The 15,554-nt window shown below is 34.7% G+C and overlaps 1 protein-coding gene across 1 annotated transcript in view; it reads right to left on the bottom strand.

The window, feature by feature from the left end:
- Positions 1–15,554, bottom strand: part of TRPM7 (transient receptor potential cation channel subfamily M member 7) — a 128,094-nt gene that overhangs the window by 48,004 nt on the left and 64,536 nt on the right. Inside the window, exons 12-19 of the mRNA XM_066343993.1 lie at positions 13,602–13,736; positions 10,527–10,580; positions 6,328–6,468; positions 5,909–6,043; positions 4,861–5,141; positions 3,146–3,374; positions 1,468–1,623; positions 1,242–1,385 (exon numbers count right to left, since the gene is read on the bottom strand). Of these exons, the coding sequence (XP_066200090.1) occupies positions 1,242–1,385; positions 1,468–1,623; positions 3,146–3,374; positions 4,861–5,141; positions 5,909–6,043; positions 6,328–6,468; positions 10,527–10,580; positions 13,602–13,736 (1,275 nt within the window). The remainder of the gene's footprint in view (positions 1–1,241; positions 1,386–1,467; positions 1,624–3,145; positions 3,375–4,860; positions 5,142–5,908; positions 6,044–6,327; positions 6,469–10,526; positions 10,581–13,601; positions 13,737–15,554) is intronic.

Below are 15,554 nucleotides of genomic sequence, written 5' to 3'. Positions count from 1 at the left end.
ATGAGTTGACGCTTCTCATCTCTCTCCCCTCCTGTCTGTCTGTCCCTTCCTTTCCCTCTTGCAAAAAAAAAAAAGGAAAGGAATGGAAATATAATGAGTTAGTCCTATATTAAGGGGCAGTGAGTGGTTGAGAAAGCAATGCTTTAAGAAACAAATTCTCAAATGTTCATCTTAGCACAAAGGTCTTTGTATACCTTTGCAATTCTTAAAATGTTTGATGATAATAATGAAAGACAGCCCTGGCTGGTTGGCTCAGCAATAGAGCCTCAGCCCAGTGTGTGTAAGTCCCAGGTTCAATTCCTGGTCAGGGCACAGAGAAGCGCCCACCTGCTTCTCCAGCCCCCTAGCCCCCAGCCATGGCTAAAATGGGTTGAGCAATTTGGCCCCGGGCACTGAGGATGGTTCCAGGGCCCTGACTCAGGTACTGAAATAGCTCGGTTGCCAAACAATGGAGCAAGAGCCCCAGATGCCCAGTGGATCCCAGTCAGGGCGCTTGTGGGAGTTGGTCTCTGCCTCTCTGACTCCTACCTCTTACTTAATAAAAAAATTAAAAAAAGAAAAACAACGGAAATAACAGTAAAACAAATATAACTTAAGAGTTTTTCTGGGAAGGAAAGAAAAATACTCATTTGCTCAGTCCCTGATAAATAAGGGATAATCTCATGTGTTTTTTCAGATGAGTCCATCCATCTATGGACATATGTTTGTTAGTAAAATCTATTTTTCCATAAACAAGAAAAAAGACAATTATGTGGCAGATAATCAAACATGTACTATAATATGATTAAGATATAAGCTGTTATATCACTGATAAATAAAACTATATGAATTATCTAGATTACTTTTGACCATCAATTAACACTGCAAAAAAAGGCTTATTTCCAAAATTTTAACATTATCTACAAAAATCCTAAAGCACAAAGAAATTATAACTGTGTATTAAAGATTCTTTACCAATCTTTTTAGTAAATGATTAGTATTTGTTACCCACTTACAAAAGCATATGGTTACCACATATTTGTTCAGTAAACTCTGGTTCCAATTAGAACTAAGATTTGCTAGTTTTTATCATTCTATATAACAGCAATTTGGTTGAAACTAAGTTGAACTTACTGCTTCTTTAAATGGATAATGGTTTTTCAGTGATCTAATTTACATAAAGATCAATATGAAGTCTAGACCAAAAGTCCACTAAAGTCTATCTTTTAAAATCTTTATGCTCATACAATTTAAAAACATACCGTGTTAAACCAAAATTTTACAATTGGTGCATGATAAAAGGCATAAAATTTTCGTGTAATTGGAAGCTTTTTTGATTTTATTTGTATCTCCATTTCATTCTTTCCTTCATTACTGTCCAATATTCTTACTTCTTTAAACACTTCCTAAAATAAAAATAACACTTATAAATGTACACATTTATTCACAACAAATTTATATTCATTTGAAAGTTTTGTTTTTCCTTACCAAAGGAATCTCTTCTGTTATGTTTTGAAAGTTGTTTTCGCTATCTTCCATGGCCATCTGATGGGCATCTTGAGATTGTGGAATATGGGACATTTCAGCCTTAGTTTTATATTCTAGCATTAATATGGCAGGTGGAACTAAAATGCTTAATATAACCTAAATAGAAATGCATAAATTCACATTTTAAAATGAATGACTTTTAAGAATATAATACAAGCAAAGAAAAATATTAAATATCCTTATTATTAGTTAGCCATTTTGGCCTTGGTAGTATAAAGAAGCAGCCTAAAACTTCATTTTTACTTACTGTATTTAAAGAAGCCAAGAGTAAACTGTTTTAAGGAGTAACAAAACATACGACTATTATGAGATGAGGATATAGAAAAGACTTAATATTTAAAGACTGTCCTAGAAAAAAAATACAATCCATTCAAAAAAATTCATTTTTGTTTAAAAATTTCAAGCCTTATGAAGTGGCTGTGTGCTTAATTTTATCCTAAATCTCTCTGTAAGTGTTCCATGTCACAATTTGAATACTCAGGTTGTGCCTCCATAAAAAAGGGTAATTTCTTAAATTTTATGTATTACCTGTAAAATCATAAAGCACAAAGAAATTAGAACTGTGTATCACGGTTTCTATTAATGCTTCACCATTATTTTTAGTAGATGATTAGTATTTGTTATCTACTTATAATGGTCAATGAATAAACTACAATGATACCTTGAGATACAAATTTAATTCGTTCTGTAACCGAGCTCGTCAGTCAACTTGTATATCAAACTGCCGATACTGGACTCATGCGCCAACACGCCAACTAGCGGCAGCTTCCCGAATCACGACTTGTATCTTGGAATTTCGCTCAGATCCTGAACAAAAATACGAAACCCAGTCGCGGCTCGTATCTTAAAATATTCGTGTGTTGGTCTGTTCATATCTCAGGGTACCACTGTACCTGCCCGATTTCTACCTTCTATATTGCTGTACCTTATTTAAGATATAAGATAACAAAAAGGAGAGTTTAAAGCAGGGGTCTCAAACTCAACTCGGCATGTGGGCCGCAGAGCAAGATCACAGCTGTTCAGCGGGCCGCACTAGGTCTACAAAAGGCAACTGTTACGCAACACTTTTCTCACTGCAGTTGAAAACAGTCTGCAGGCCACACAAAATTGTTCGGCGAGCCACATGCGGCCTGTGGGCCGCGAGTTTGAGACCCCTGGTTTAAATTAATTATCTCTTACTATGATGAAACTGAAAGAACCAGTCAAGACTTTGTCCACATTCTTGACCATAAAAACCAGGAATATCTAATTTACTTCTAGTAAATTATAAGTAACAGATTATTAAGTTAGTAGATTATAGAATTTTAGAATTTTAGAATCATCTTTTCATAAAGCAGCAACATTTTCACGGCTGCTCAAGGCTGTAAACACTATACTTCCATTTGCAGGCCTCATGCTTCTGGCTCAGGGGCAACAATAATTATACATCTCACCTGAAAAGGATTTGGAGTGAAGCACAGGAGGAAAAAAGGACACTTTTGTGTCATTTCAGATAAAATGCTAACACCAGCCATCCCCACCACTCTCATAAATCGAAGTATTTTACTATATATATCTGGACTAATTCCTCTTATTTATCTAATCATACTCTTTATATCAAATTATTTCTAAGGAATACCTTGTACCAGGAATTTTTCCTCATATTCAATCTTCCCATCCACATATCAGACAACAACATCTGTGTACAGGTGTGGGCTATGAAAGGTCTAAGTCTTGAAGAAACTGCTAACTTAAGGCAGGTGGAATTACTCCAGTTTTTCAGTTCGTAAGTGAGCAATTTCATAGCCATGGTTTCATCTTGTCTGAAGGATTGTTCTAGTAATTCAACTGCTAGTTGACCAAAATCACTATCAAAAGATAAAAGTCAAAACATATTCAGTTTGCCAAACTGCAGTTTTAAACCTTTTTTTTTTAAGAGAGAGAGGAAAAGAAACAGACTGGGACAGACAGGAAGGGAGATGAGAAGCATTAACTTGATGCTATGTCATTTTAGTTGTTCATTGATTGCTTTCTCATCTGTGCCTTGACCAGGGGGACTTCAGCTGAGCCAGTGATCCCTTGCTCAAGTCAGTGACCTTTGGGCTCAAGTCAGCGCCCATGGGGTCATGTCTATGCCCCCACATTCAAGCTGGCAATCCTGCGCTCACGGTGGCGACCTCAGGGTTTTGAGCCTGGGTTCTCAGCATTATAGGTCAATGCTCTATCCACTGCACCAGTGCCTGGTCAGGCTTAAACCGCTATTCTTAAATTCATTCATAACACGTTCTAGTTTTTTATCCTTTCACGTACACATGCAGGAAATTGTGAGGCAACTGAATCATAGTGGCTCCATGTTTTCAGGTATCTACTACTATGTGGAAATCACAGTGTAAACATGCACATTAAGAACTAGACTCAAAAGGTGACTCCAGAGCACTTACCCCTGGTCATGACAATAAGCCTCTAGTCTCACAGGAACCAAAACTAATAATATTCAGTTAAAATTTTTCTATATACTTATTTCAAACACAGGAAAGGGTTAGTATCTAGTAGAATGGAATAATATGACTATGGATTAACAAAATCATAAAAAACACCTGAATCTTACATTTCCAGCCTGACCCGTGGTGGCGCAGTGGATGAGTCATCAACCTGGAACGCTGATGTTGCTGGTTTGAAACCCTGAGCTTGCCTGGTCAAGGGACATATTGGAATTGATGCTTCCTGTTCTTCCCTCCCTTCCCTTTCTTTCTGAACCCTTCCTAAAATGAATAAAATCTTTAAATTTCCAATAAATAATCATCCTTGATTGAGTGATTTTTAGTAACAACTGTTACCTTTTTCCAGATTCAGCCCATTTTGGAGGTCTTATTCTCTATCATAAAGCTTAACAGCTTACCATTCCATTAGTGCCCTTAGTAAACTGGGAATAAAAACCTTCTGTGAACTGCTTCATTATTCTGTACACATGTAGTTCCACCATCTGAAATGCCCTTCTAGTTGCATTCATCTTCTTAGAACACAACTTACACCTCACTTTCTTTCTTCCTTTCCTTACCATTTCAAACGGAACTTTTCCTAATCTAATTGCTACTATATGCAAATGTTAAAACTGACTTCTGGCAATTTTTCTCTCTTGCTGAATTATTTAACTCAAATTGCAAACAATACATTAACCTCTTTTGTGTATGCATAGGCAGCAGTTTCTTTCTGAATTTTTAAAAATGAGTTTCTCTTAATTATACCAATAGTTACTCATGTATATCCCCACTTAGTCTATGGTACTATAACAGTCACTTAAACATGATCTATTTTGTATTTTTTAAATGTTCCAAGTGATAACATATAACTTACTTGGAATACTGTTTCAATTCTTCTGAAGTATCATCTACAAGGTCACTCTGCTTTGCTTCATAGGCCATTGAACGATAGATCTTACAGGCAACCAATGCTTTAGCCATTGATTCTTCACCATGCTGCCATAAAAAACGGGCCATGACCTGCCTCTTCATCAAGCAAGCCCAAATTAAGAGTTCATTAAGTGGATAAGGAAAGCGTCTGGTTTCTGGATCATCAATATCTACAATCTCATCTTTGGTTCTTTTCTTCTTTCCTTCTTCCACAGCTGTATCAACCTTCAAGGAAAAATAAATGTTATAAAGCTCATTATAAAAAGGCCATGAAATTCATGTAAAAATTTTTATTAAATCTCCTTTATGGTATTCTTCAACTCAATAGAACTATACAAGTTAAACTGTATAAATTTTATATACCCAATTTTTATTATAGCTCAAAATCCATTTTATGAAAATCCCATTTCCAAAAAATGCTTTTATAACAAAGTTTCCCCAGATTAAAGAAAGGTCTTAAATATGTCAACTAATATCTAATAAAGCACAATTTTTATCAAAAAGTTTTAGTACACCCTTTTCTTGCATGTTGTTAAGTAGAAATAGAATAAAAGGAAGCAGTCAAGCATTTATCAAAACATTGAAAAACTATGCTTACTGCCCTGGCTGAGTTGCTCAGTGGATAAAGCGTCACCCCAGTGCTCCAACGTGACTGGTTTGACCCCCAGTCAGTGCACGTACGAGCAGCAATCAGTGAGTGCACAACTAAATGCAACAATGAAGTGGAGTGGCAAGTTGATGCTTCTCTCTCTCAATGGAAAGATTTAAAAGACATTTTTAAAAATATGGCTGTTCTCATAGCTAAATATGAAAAACAATAAAATCATTAACTCACAATGAGTATCTTTTTGTACAATATGGGAAAATGAAGAATCAAAGATAGATCTTAAAAGACAACTCTTACTAAAATAAGTAGTTTTTTATTTCCTAATAAGTAATTTAGAAAGAACAAAATTCAAAATCCAGAAAATGCAATATTTAAACAAAAATACCTTTGGTCGGTAGGGCTGCGCTGTTTTAATGAAATGATTATGTCGCATTTTTTCCTTTTTATCTGCCCTATTGCCAAAAGATTCATGACTCTTTCGCAACTGAGGAGTGCTGCTGGAAGTATTTCGGCCGGACCTCTGAAATATGAAAGCTTATTACTTTTTATAGATTTAAATATGTTGATATGCTATAAAAATTCAAGAATCAATTTATATTATGTATAAATGTATGTGCATACAAACACATGAAAAATATGATGTTTAGGATATGTTACAAAATATTTCTAAGCACTTAGTAAAAATCTTACATTTTTAAGGTAATGCTACTTTAATCATTCTAATGTAGGTAATTTTTCACTTTTAAAGCGTATGAGTTAATTAAATAAAGCACATATATATAATTCCCACCAAATATTACATACCCGATTATTTCCTCCAAGACTATTATATATTAATCGAAAACGTTTCCGAGTGTAGGTGCATCTATAGGTTCCTCCCATAAGGTATTCAATAACAAGTCCTATATCAATTAGAGTGATCTTATATCCTGGAGGAAGATTTCCCTGGAAACAAAGCATTAGTTTTAAAAAGACAGGACAGTATTTCTCAATTCCATGCAATGCCTAGAAATGTGCCTCCTCTTCAAAATGACAAATATTTACTTGTTACAGAAAGCTGGGATTTCCAGCAGCTATCTTTACAGGAAGGGAATGACTTCTCTTCTTCTTCCTTTTGTAAGAAAAGGGGATTATGAAGTTTGAAGCCTCAAAGGTGTGGTTTAGAACAGAACTACGGTTTAGAGCAGAAAGATAACTCGGTCTCCTACTGCCCTAATACTGTACTTCGCACGTGGAGACAAAGGAACTTGTAAGAGCCAACCATTCCATTTTCACTGTGGCACATGTCACAAATATCATTTCCCTGCAAAACTAATGCTATAAAAATTATTGTTTCCTAATGGGTCCATACTTGTAAGTACCTTTTAACTAAAATCATTTTAGCTATATTATACATTACACAGATTTTATAGTCTTGTATAGGATTTAACTACTTATAACAACACTGTTTAGAACTAAAACTTCACTTTCCCAGGGCATCAATTTAAAAATGAACTTATGGGATGTAATTCACTTTTGAGTTTAGACAGATTCCCTGGTTCAGAACCAATTATTTGGTTAATTTCGTTAAATAATCACAAAAGGGTTTAATTATCAGATGATTTACATATATTAACAAGTTCTGTCCTTCTACCATCATAATTCTTTCCATTTAGCTAATTATAATTTCATGAATTCAGTACTTTTTAAAATACTTATACTTTTCATATTTTGGTTTCATCTGTGAAGGTTTTAATTCTAGGTATCTATATATTTTTTTAAATCCCCAAATTTATAAATCAACCACAAATGTTCACCTTGCCTGACCAATTGTGTTGCAATGGATAAAGCATCAACTGGAATGCTGAGGTCTCCGGTTTGGAGCCCCAAGGTCATGGGTTCTTAGTGTGGGCTCATCAGCATGGGGCCACTGGCTTGAGAGGAGGAGCACCCACATGATCCCAAAGCTGGCCAGCTTGAGGCCAAAAGTCACTGGCATGAAAAGCCCAAGGTTGCTGTCTTGAGCAAGGGGATACTAGCTCACCCTGGTCAAGGCACAAACAAGAAGCAATCAATGTGCAACCAGAGTGAAAGAAATTATGAATCGATGCTTCTTACCCTCTTTCACCCTTCCTGTCTCTTTCTTAAAAAAAAAACCCAAAAACAAAAAAGTCATCACAAATATAAAATTTTTGTTTTTATTTTATCTTAAGAAACCTCAAAATATTCTTTATAACTGAGGATGTCATGTATATTTGGTTTTTTAAAATATGACAAATGGTTCTGGCCAGTGGCTCAATGGATAAGAGTGTTGGCCTGGTGTATGGATGTCTCCAGTTTGATTCCTGGTCAAGGGACACAAGAGAAGCGACCATCTGCTTCTCTCCCCTCTCCCCTTCTCTCCTTCTTCCCCTCCCGCAGCCAGTGGCTCGATTGGTTTGAGAATGGTCCTGGGTGCTAAAAATAGCTCAGTACTTGAGCATCAGCCCTTGACAGGATTGCTAGGTAAATTTTGGTTGGGGTGCATGCTGCAGTCTACCTCACTATCTCCCCTCCTCTTACCTAAAAAATAAATTAATTAAATATTAATTAAAATATACAAATACCATTATGGTATGAGCCCACTTGAATGGGAAATACTTAAAAGAAAAAAATGTGAGTTATCTAAAAATCATAAGTTATTTCTCAAACTATATAACTTGTACAAAACTCAACTTATTAATTTGAATCAGTACTGCTTTTACTTTAGGATTTCTTCACTTATGAAAATAAAAAGAACTGGGCTTATTTCTACAGCCATTGATAATAAAAATAGTAATTCTGTAGTTCTTTATGCTAACCCACATAAGTAAATCATAATGCCACTGTGTTTTAGAAACCTCTGGGCGCCCTGGCCGGTTGGCTCAGCGGTAGAGCATCGGCCTAGCGTGCGGAGGACCCGGGTTCAATTCCCGGCCAGGGCACACAGGAGAAGCGCCCATTTGCTTCTCCACCCCTCCGCCGCGCCTTCCTCTCTGTCTCTCTCTTCCCCTCCCGCAGCCAAGGCTCCATTGGAGCAAAGATGGCCCGGGCGCTGGGGATGGCTCCTTGGCCTCTGCCCCAGGTGCTAGAGTGGCTCTGGTCGCAACATGGCGACGCCCAGGATGGGCAGAGCATCGCCCCCTGGTGGGCAGAGCGTCGCCCCTGGTGGGCTGCCGGGTGGATCCCGGTCGGGCGCATGCGGGAGTCTGTCTGACTGTCTCTCCCCGTTTCCAGCTTCAGAAAAAGAAAAGAAATAAAATAAAATAAAAATAAAAAAAAAGAAACCTCTGGGCTAAAGTTTCCCCATTATTCAACTTTCTGGGAAAAGAAAAAGAGCTTTAATTATTTAAACAAGAAAATTAATGTTAAATGTCCAGCATAGGCATATCCAATGGAGCTATAAAGTATAGTAACAGTTGCCTTGGGCAGGGGCAGAGTCAGAGAGTAGAGAAAAAGCAGAAATGAGGAATGATTACTAATGGGAACAGGATTACTTTTTAGAGTATTGTAAATATTCTAAAATTAGATTGTGGTGATTGTTCCACAACACTCAGAATATAATAAAAGCTACTGAACTCTACATTTTAAATGGATGACTACTACCGTAATGAAATGTTTCAATCAAGCTATAAAGAAAAGTACATACAGCCTGACCAGGTGGTAGCATAGTAGATACAGCATTTAACTGGGACACTGAGGACCAGGTTCGAAACCCAAGGTTGTCGGCTTGAGCATGAACTCACCACCTTGAGCCCAAAGGTCGCTGGCTTGAGCTAGGGGTCACTCGCCCTGCTGTAGCCCCTCAGTCAAGGCACATATGAGAAAGCAATCAGTGAATAACTAAGATGCCGCAACAAAGAACTGATGTTTCTCATCTCTCTCCCTTCCTATCTGTCTGTCCCTATCTGTCCTTCTCTCTGACTTTGTCAAAAAAAAAAGTACACAAAAACTAAAATAAAAAAAATTGTATTTTTAAGTATAATAAAGTCTAGGGTCTTCCTATGGGACAGGCCTAGTTTAGTATTAAATAGGTTACAAACAGAAAATTACCTATCTCAAATTTTCAGTTTTTAATAGTATATTTACACTAAATAGCAAGTAAAAGATTAAAGAAGTCTAGAAAACAAGCAGTTTAGTTCAGAAATTTAAAAATATTAAAGAACATTTTTAAAAATTTATTGTTTTTAGAGAAAGGGGGAGACAGAGAGAGAGAAATAAAGAAAAACAGAGATCAATTTGTTGTCTCACTTATTTATGCATTCATTCATTGGTTGACTCCTGTATGTGCCCTGACCAGAGATCAAACCCAAACCTTGGCATACTTGGTCAACACTCGATCCAACTGAGCTTCCTGACCAGTGTTAAAAATATTTCAATTAATTAAATGAATACTTTTTCACCAAAGATAATAAAAACCTATTAAATACCTTCAATTTAAATGGCTAAAATTTTTAAATAAATATAAATATTTAAAACTATTATTTACAAAGAATCAAAAGAGCATCAAATTTGGTCACCACAAAATGGCTTTAGACCATATGACAATGTTACATTTTCATTCACTCACCACCCATATAAGATATTTAAACACAAAGAGGAGTGAGAAAGGAAGTACACATTTCAGCATTTTTAATTGCCAAAATCTGTTATGAAGATCAAAACCCAGTGTTTCCGTCAACTTCCTAACTGAATGCCCCCGGCACAAATGTATTCTGAACACAAAGAAAGAAGATACATTTAGTCTATCAATGATCTTCTTTTATGGATCAATGAGCATTATGAAATTCACCACTCTTTTAGATGACTAAGAAGCTCAGGAAACGTGGTCATAATTTCACAAACTTTCCTTTTTCTTGATTTTTGATACAGGATGCTCTTTACATCTAAGTTACCACATAAAAAATGTCATTTAATTGCTATTCTTAAAGTGTATTTAAATGTTTCCAACAGATTAAGTATGAATGATTTTTTTAAATAACATTTTTGAAAAAAAAACCTTTTACCTGTTTGACATCTCGAACAAGATGAAATAACATTGGATTAGTTGGACCTTGTTTCTTTAAGGAGAAAAAATTAGAGTACATTATTATTTTTCTTCTAAAATAATGTAAACAACTCCTCTTTTTGTTACATATAAAACTTTTACGAACCCATTTGCACAAATTATAAAAGTAATTAATTATAATAAATTCTGTTCATAAAATGGATATAAACCACTTCATATTATATTTACCTTAAATAATTAATTTTCTTGTTTTTACTTATGTAAAAATACATAACTTTGTTTTTTAGAAGTTGTGCAAACATGACAAGCTTCACCATTATATCTTTAATTTACATTTCCTTCATTGATAATGAAGGTGTACAGTGCTTCTGCCACTAATCATCAAGTTGTATTAATACTAAAATATTCTGGGTAACAAACTTTCAATATTTATGTATGTCATCTTTTCTCTATTATGTTAATTCCATGTATATATACTACTAAACTAAACACAAGTATCATTTTTATAGTAATCTTATTTTGATGGTATTCTATTTTGAAAAAATACCCAGGAGTTTACCTCCCCCCATCAAGACTGAGGTAAATGGGCCAAAATATGTATTCTAAACTTTTTAAACAGTGCTTTAACCCATCTGAAATTAATTGCAATGACTTTTATATAGCACAAAGAGACCTATTTCAAAACTGTAAATCTATTGTTTAAAAAATATAACAAGTCAGATTGTTTTCTCACTGTTGGGTTATTATTACTTTTTGTGAGGTTATCATAGTAATCAATACAATCTACTTTTCCATTTTGATCACACATACTTGGTAATTTAACTGGATAAACCTGTTATTTCTTTGATAACAATATTATTTTCTTTTCTAGTCTTCACTTTCAAATTCTACATTATATCTAAAGATGACTATAACAAATATTGCATATAAACTATGTTTTACCTCACTTTGCTGTCTTTATATTATATTTAGTCTATCCTCTCAGGAACTGAATTTTCTCTGGCCACTCGCCCCCAAGTATTAACTTTTAAAAAATAGCTGTATTCTAAGTTAATATGAAGTATTGCATCTTTTTAGGTATTAGAAAGTTTCATTATATTTTCTCTCTAACAGTATATAATCACATAAAATGCAAGTTTTGGAGTTTTACAATATTTTATATTAATCCATTAATATTTATTCCTAAACTATAACCTCTTAATATAGAATATATTTAACACAGCAGTTCTCAAAGTGTGGTCTGGGAACCCCTAAATATCCCACAAAACCTTTCATGAGGTCTATAAAGTGAAAGGTATTTCAGAATCATGTTAAGATGTCATATGCATGTTTTCATTCTCTTTCTCTCAGCATTTAGTACAATTTCTCAGAAGCTTCTTGATGTGTGATATTGTGAGATTAAATTCAAAAGCAAACATGAGAATCCAGCTGCCTTTCATGAAGCCAGACATTAACGAGATCTGTGAAACCATAGAATTATTCTACTTCCCAAACTAATATTTTCCTTGAAAGAGGTTTTAATGTTAACATATAATAGATTTTTGTTATTAAATACAAATTTATAAAAAATTTTAAGATTAAATCATTTTATGTTCTAAATTGGTCAATATCAATACATAAACAATACCTCTTTAGAAACAGCTTTTTGAGGTCCTCAGTAATTTTTATGTTATAGGACCATGATACCAAAAAGTTTGAGAACCACTGTTTTGTCATGTTAAAATCCCTTAAACTCTAAAAAACTTCATTAATAATTGATGCTGAAAGTAACTATTAACTGAGTTATACAATTAAAAAAATTACTTGCCTTGCTAATGGGGATCAATTTTTATTTTTATTGTTTTATATTGTTTTATATTTCAGGGATAAACCTTACTTCAGCACAATGAATAATCCTTTTAATTTTTACATCTGTTCGCTAGAGACAGTAGAACGCCAACAAAGTTCAATGTAACTGTGCTAGACACTATTAAAGGAAAAAAATGAGGGAAAATAAAGATATAATCCCTACTCAAAAGTAATTTACAATACACAGGGGAAAGTATAATTATACCTAACTGACTATGCCCTTGGGCTTCATGAAGGCAATGGCATGGCATTTAAACCAAGTTTTAAACAATGAATAACATTCCAGCAAGTGGAGAGTAGTTGAAAGAAAAACACACACCAGCACTGTGTAAACAGCAAGTGCTTTTTTATAAGGGAATGGGGCTGAAATAAAAAGGCCAAAAGAGAGAGATACTTGGGGCAAATTTTCAAAGTCTCAAAAGCTGGAGAGCTTTGAAAATCAAGGTAAGGGTTTGGGTTTTATTCTATACATACTGAAGAGCCATCAAAGGTTTTAAGCTGAGAAAAGATACAGTAAAACTATGTGATTATAAGAAAAATCAATGAACTGATGGGAAGAAAGACTAGACAAGGAAATTAATACACAAAAGTGGTACAGACTGTAAATGACTGAGCAGTACAAAGACATTAGGATGAAAAGGAGGTGATAAATAGGTAGAAACTGATGAATAAACAAATAGATTTGCAGAGAAGTCAAAGGCAATAATCTAGGAGTTGGTGGTCATAGTGCTCCTCAACGTATAGGTCAATTAAATTCATTTTGTTAACATGAAAATAAGAAGGGAAGTATTTACCCTCTCCAATACTAGTAACATGAAATCTGAAATGAAATGAGAAAGGTTTTGTGAAGGAAATAGTTACTTTTCAGGAGCTCTTTAGAATAAGAAACAGTTTGTAAGCTAAAAGGCAGATACCATAAAGTCAAATAACAAATGTCAAAACCAAAAAGGAGGAAAGAAAAAGTAGTGTGTAATTTCTCCACTAGGCAAAGGATTCAAAAGAAATTTGGTGTAGCAAATGATCACCAAGAAAAAGAGGTCACCACCAGAAACAAAAAAGGGCTTCCACTTATCATATAACCAACCCTTACTAAGACTAGCTGTAAATTTTTCCATGTAATCTAGCAAGACATTAAAGGTTTTATCAAAAGGATTGAATATGTTCAGTAAGACAACATTTCCCAAAGATGATAAAACTTAGTTAAAGAATCTTAACATATACTTACAGTGTTGTAAAGTTCTTCTAGTCTAGGAATGGTAAGGAATTTATGCATGCTTACTCCATTTTCAATAAGAAGTTTTACAAATGCAACTCTATCCATTACAAGAGCATCAAGCATAGCTTGTTCCAAGGATCCAACCTAAAAGATTATCAAATTAACAAATATGTTTCATATATTCTAGTTGTACCATTCTAAATGCAAGTCCTTACGATTTATCTCTTTGATTTCGAACAGTTTTATAATAAAATTGAAAAAATGAAAAATAGTGTAAGGCTAGAATTCAAGGCATAAAGAGAACAGACGTAAAGACATCTCTAGAGTAGCATTCTACAAAGAGAACTGTAGGAGAGCAAGTGTGACGAGAGGGGGAAGGGGGAAGAGGAAAGAATCCATGATCAACTGAAACTGGGGAAAAATATTTTAGAACAATGATTCTCAATATTTAGGAAATGATTTTTGGAGAGATCATTTCAATAATTGAGGGCCATTACTAACATTTAATGGGTAAGGTCAAAGGATACCAGAAACCATATAACATGACAGCTAATCTTATTTTTTTAAAAAGCTGTACTAAATAGAGAAAAGATAAAGGAATACATCAGTAAATAAAGTCATCAAACCATAAAGGAAGACAGCAAGAGAAGAAAGTTAACAGAGGGATTACAAAAATAGCTAGAAAACAATTAGCAAATTGGTAATATGTACATACCTATCAATAATTACTTTAAATGTAAATGGACTAAATGCTACAATTAAAAGACAGGGTGGCTGAACAGATAAGAAAACAAAATCTATCTGTATCTGCATACAAGAGACTCACTATAGATGTGAAGACAGACACAGAAACTGAAGGGATGAAAAAAAATATTCCATGTAAATGGAGAACAACAAAGAAAAAAAGCTGGAGTGTCTATACTTAGAGCAGACAAAGATGGGCACTACATAATGATAAAGTAGTCCATCCAATAATAAAATATAACATCTATAAATTTATGCACCCTACATAGGAACTAATATAAAAAGCAAATATTAATAAACTCAAAGGGGGAAATAGCAATAAAATAATAGTAGGAAACTTTAATACCTCACATCAATGAAGAGATTGTCTAGACAAAAAAATAACCAATTAGGAAATATCAGCCTTAAATGATACATTAGACCAGCTAGCCTTAACAGATAGTAAAGAAATCATTCCACCCAAAAGCAACAGAATACACATTCTTCTCAAGAACACATGGACCATTTTCCAGGCCACTAAACAAATCTCAATAAATTTAAGACTAACATACTTATCCAGCATCTTTTCCAACCACAATAATATGAAATTGGAAATTAAGTACAAATACACAAAAAAATGGAAATTTCACAAACGTGGAAATTAAACAACACAGCATCAAACAACCAATGGGTCAAAGAAGACATAAAAAAAATGAAAATACTAGAAAAATAAAAATAGAAATACAACATAATAAAATTTGTAGGCTATAGCAAAAGCAATTTAAATAGAGAAGTTCATAGCAATCAATGTCTACCCTCAAAAAACATGAAGTCTTTTTTTTTTCTTTTGTATTTTTCTGAAGAGAGAAGCAAGGAGGCAGACAGATTCCCAGTGCGTCTGACTGGGATCCACCCAACAAAACCACTAGGGGGCGATGCTCTGCCCATCTGAAGCATTGCTCTGTTGCAACTTGAGCCATTCTAGCAGCTGAGGCAGAGGCCATGGAGCCGTCCTCAGCGCCCAGGCCAACTGTGCTTCAATGGAGCCTTGGCTGTGGGAGAGGAAGAGAGACAGAAAGAGAAAAGAGAGGGGGAAGGGTGGAGAAGCAGATGGGCACTTCTCCTGTGTGCCCTGGCCAGGAATCGAACCTGAGACTTTCACACGCTGAACCGATGCTCTACCACTGAGCCAACCAGCCAGGGCCTAGAAACATGAAAAGTTTTAACCTAACTTTCTAC

Source organism: Saccopteryx leptura, chromosome 6 (assembly GCF_036850995.1).
Source record: "Saccopteryx leptura isolate mSacLep1 chromosome 6, mSacLep1_pri_phased_curated, whole genome shotgun sequence".
NCBI lineage: Eukaryota > Metazoa > Chordata > Mammalia > Chiroptera > Emballonuridae > Saccopteryx > Saccopteryx leptura.
This window is presented reverse-complemented; position numbering and strand designations above follow the sequence as displayed.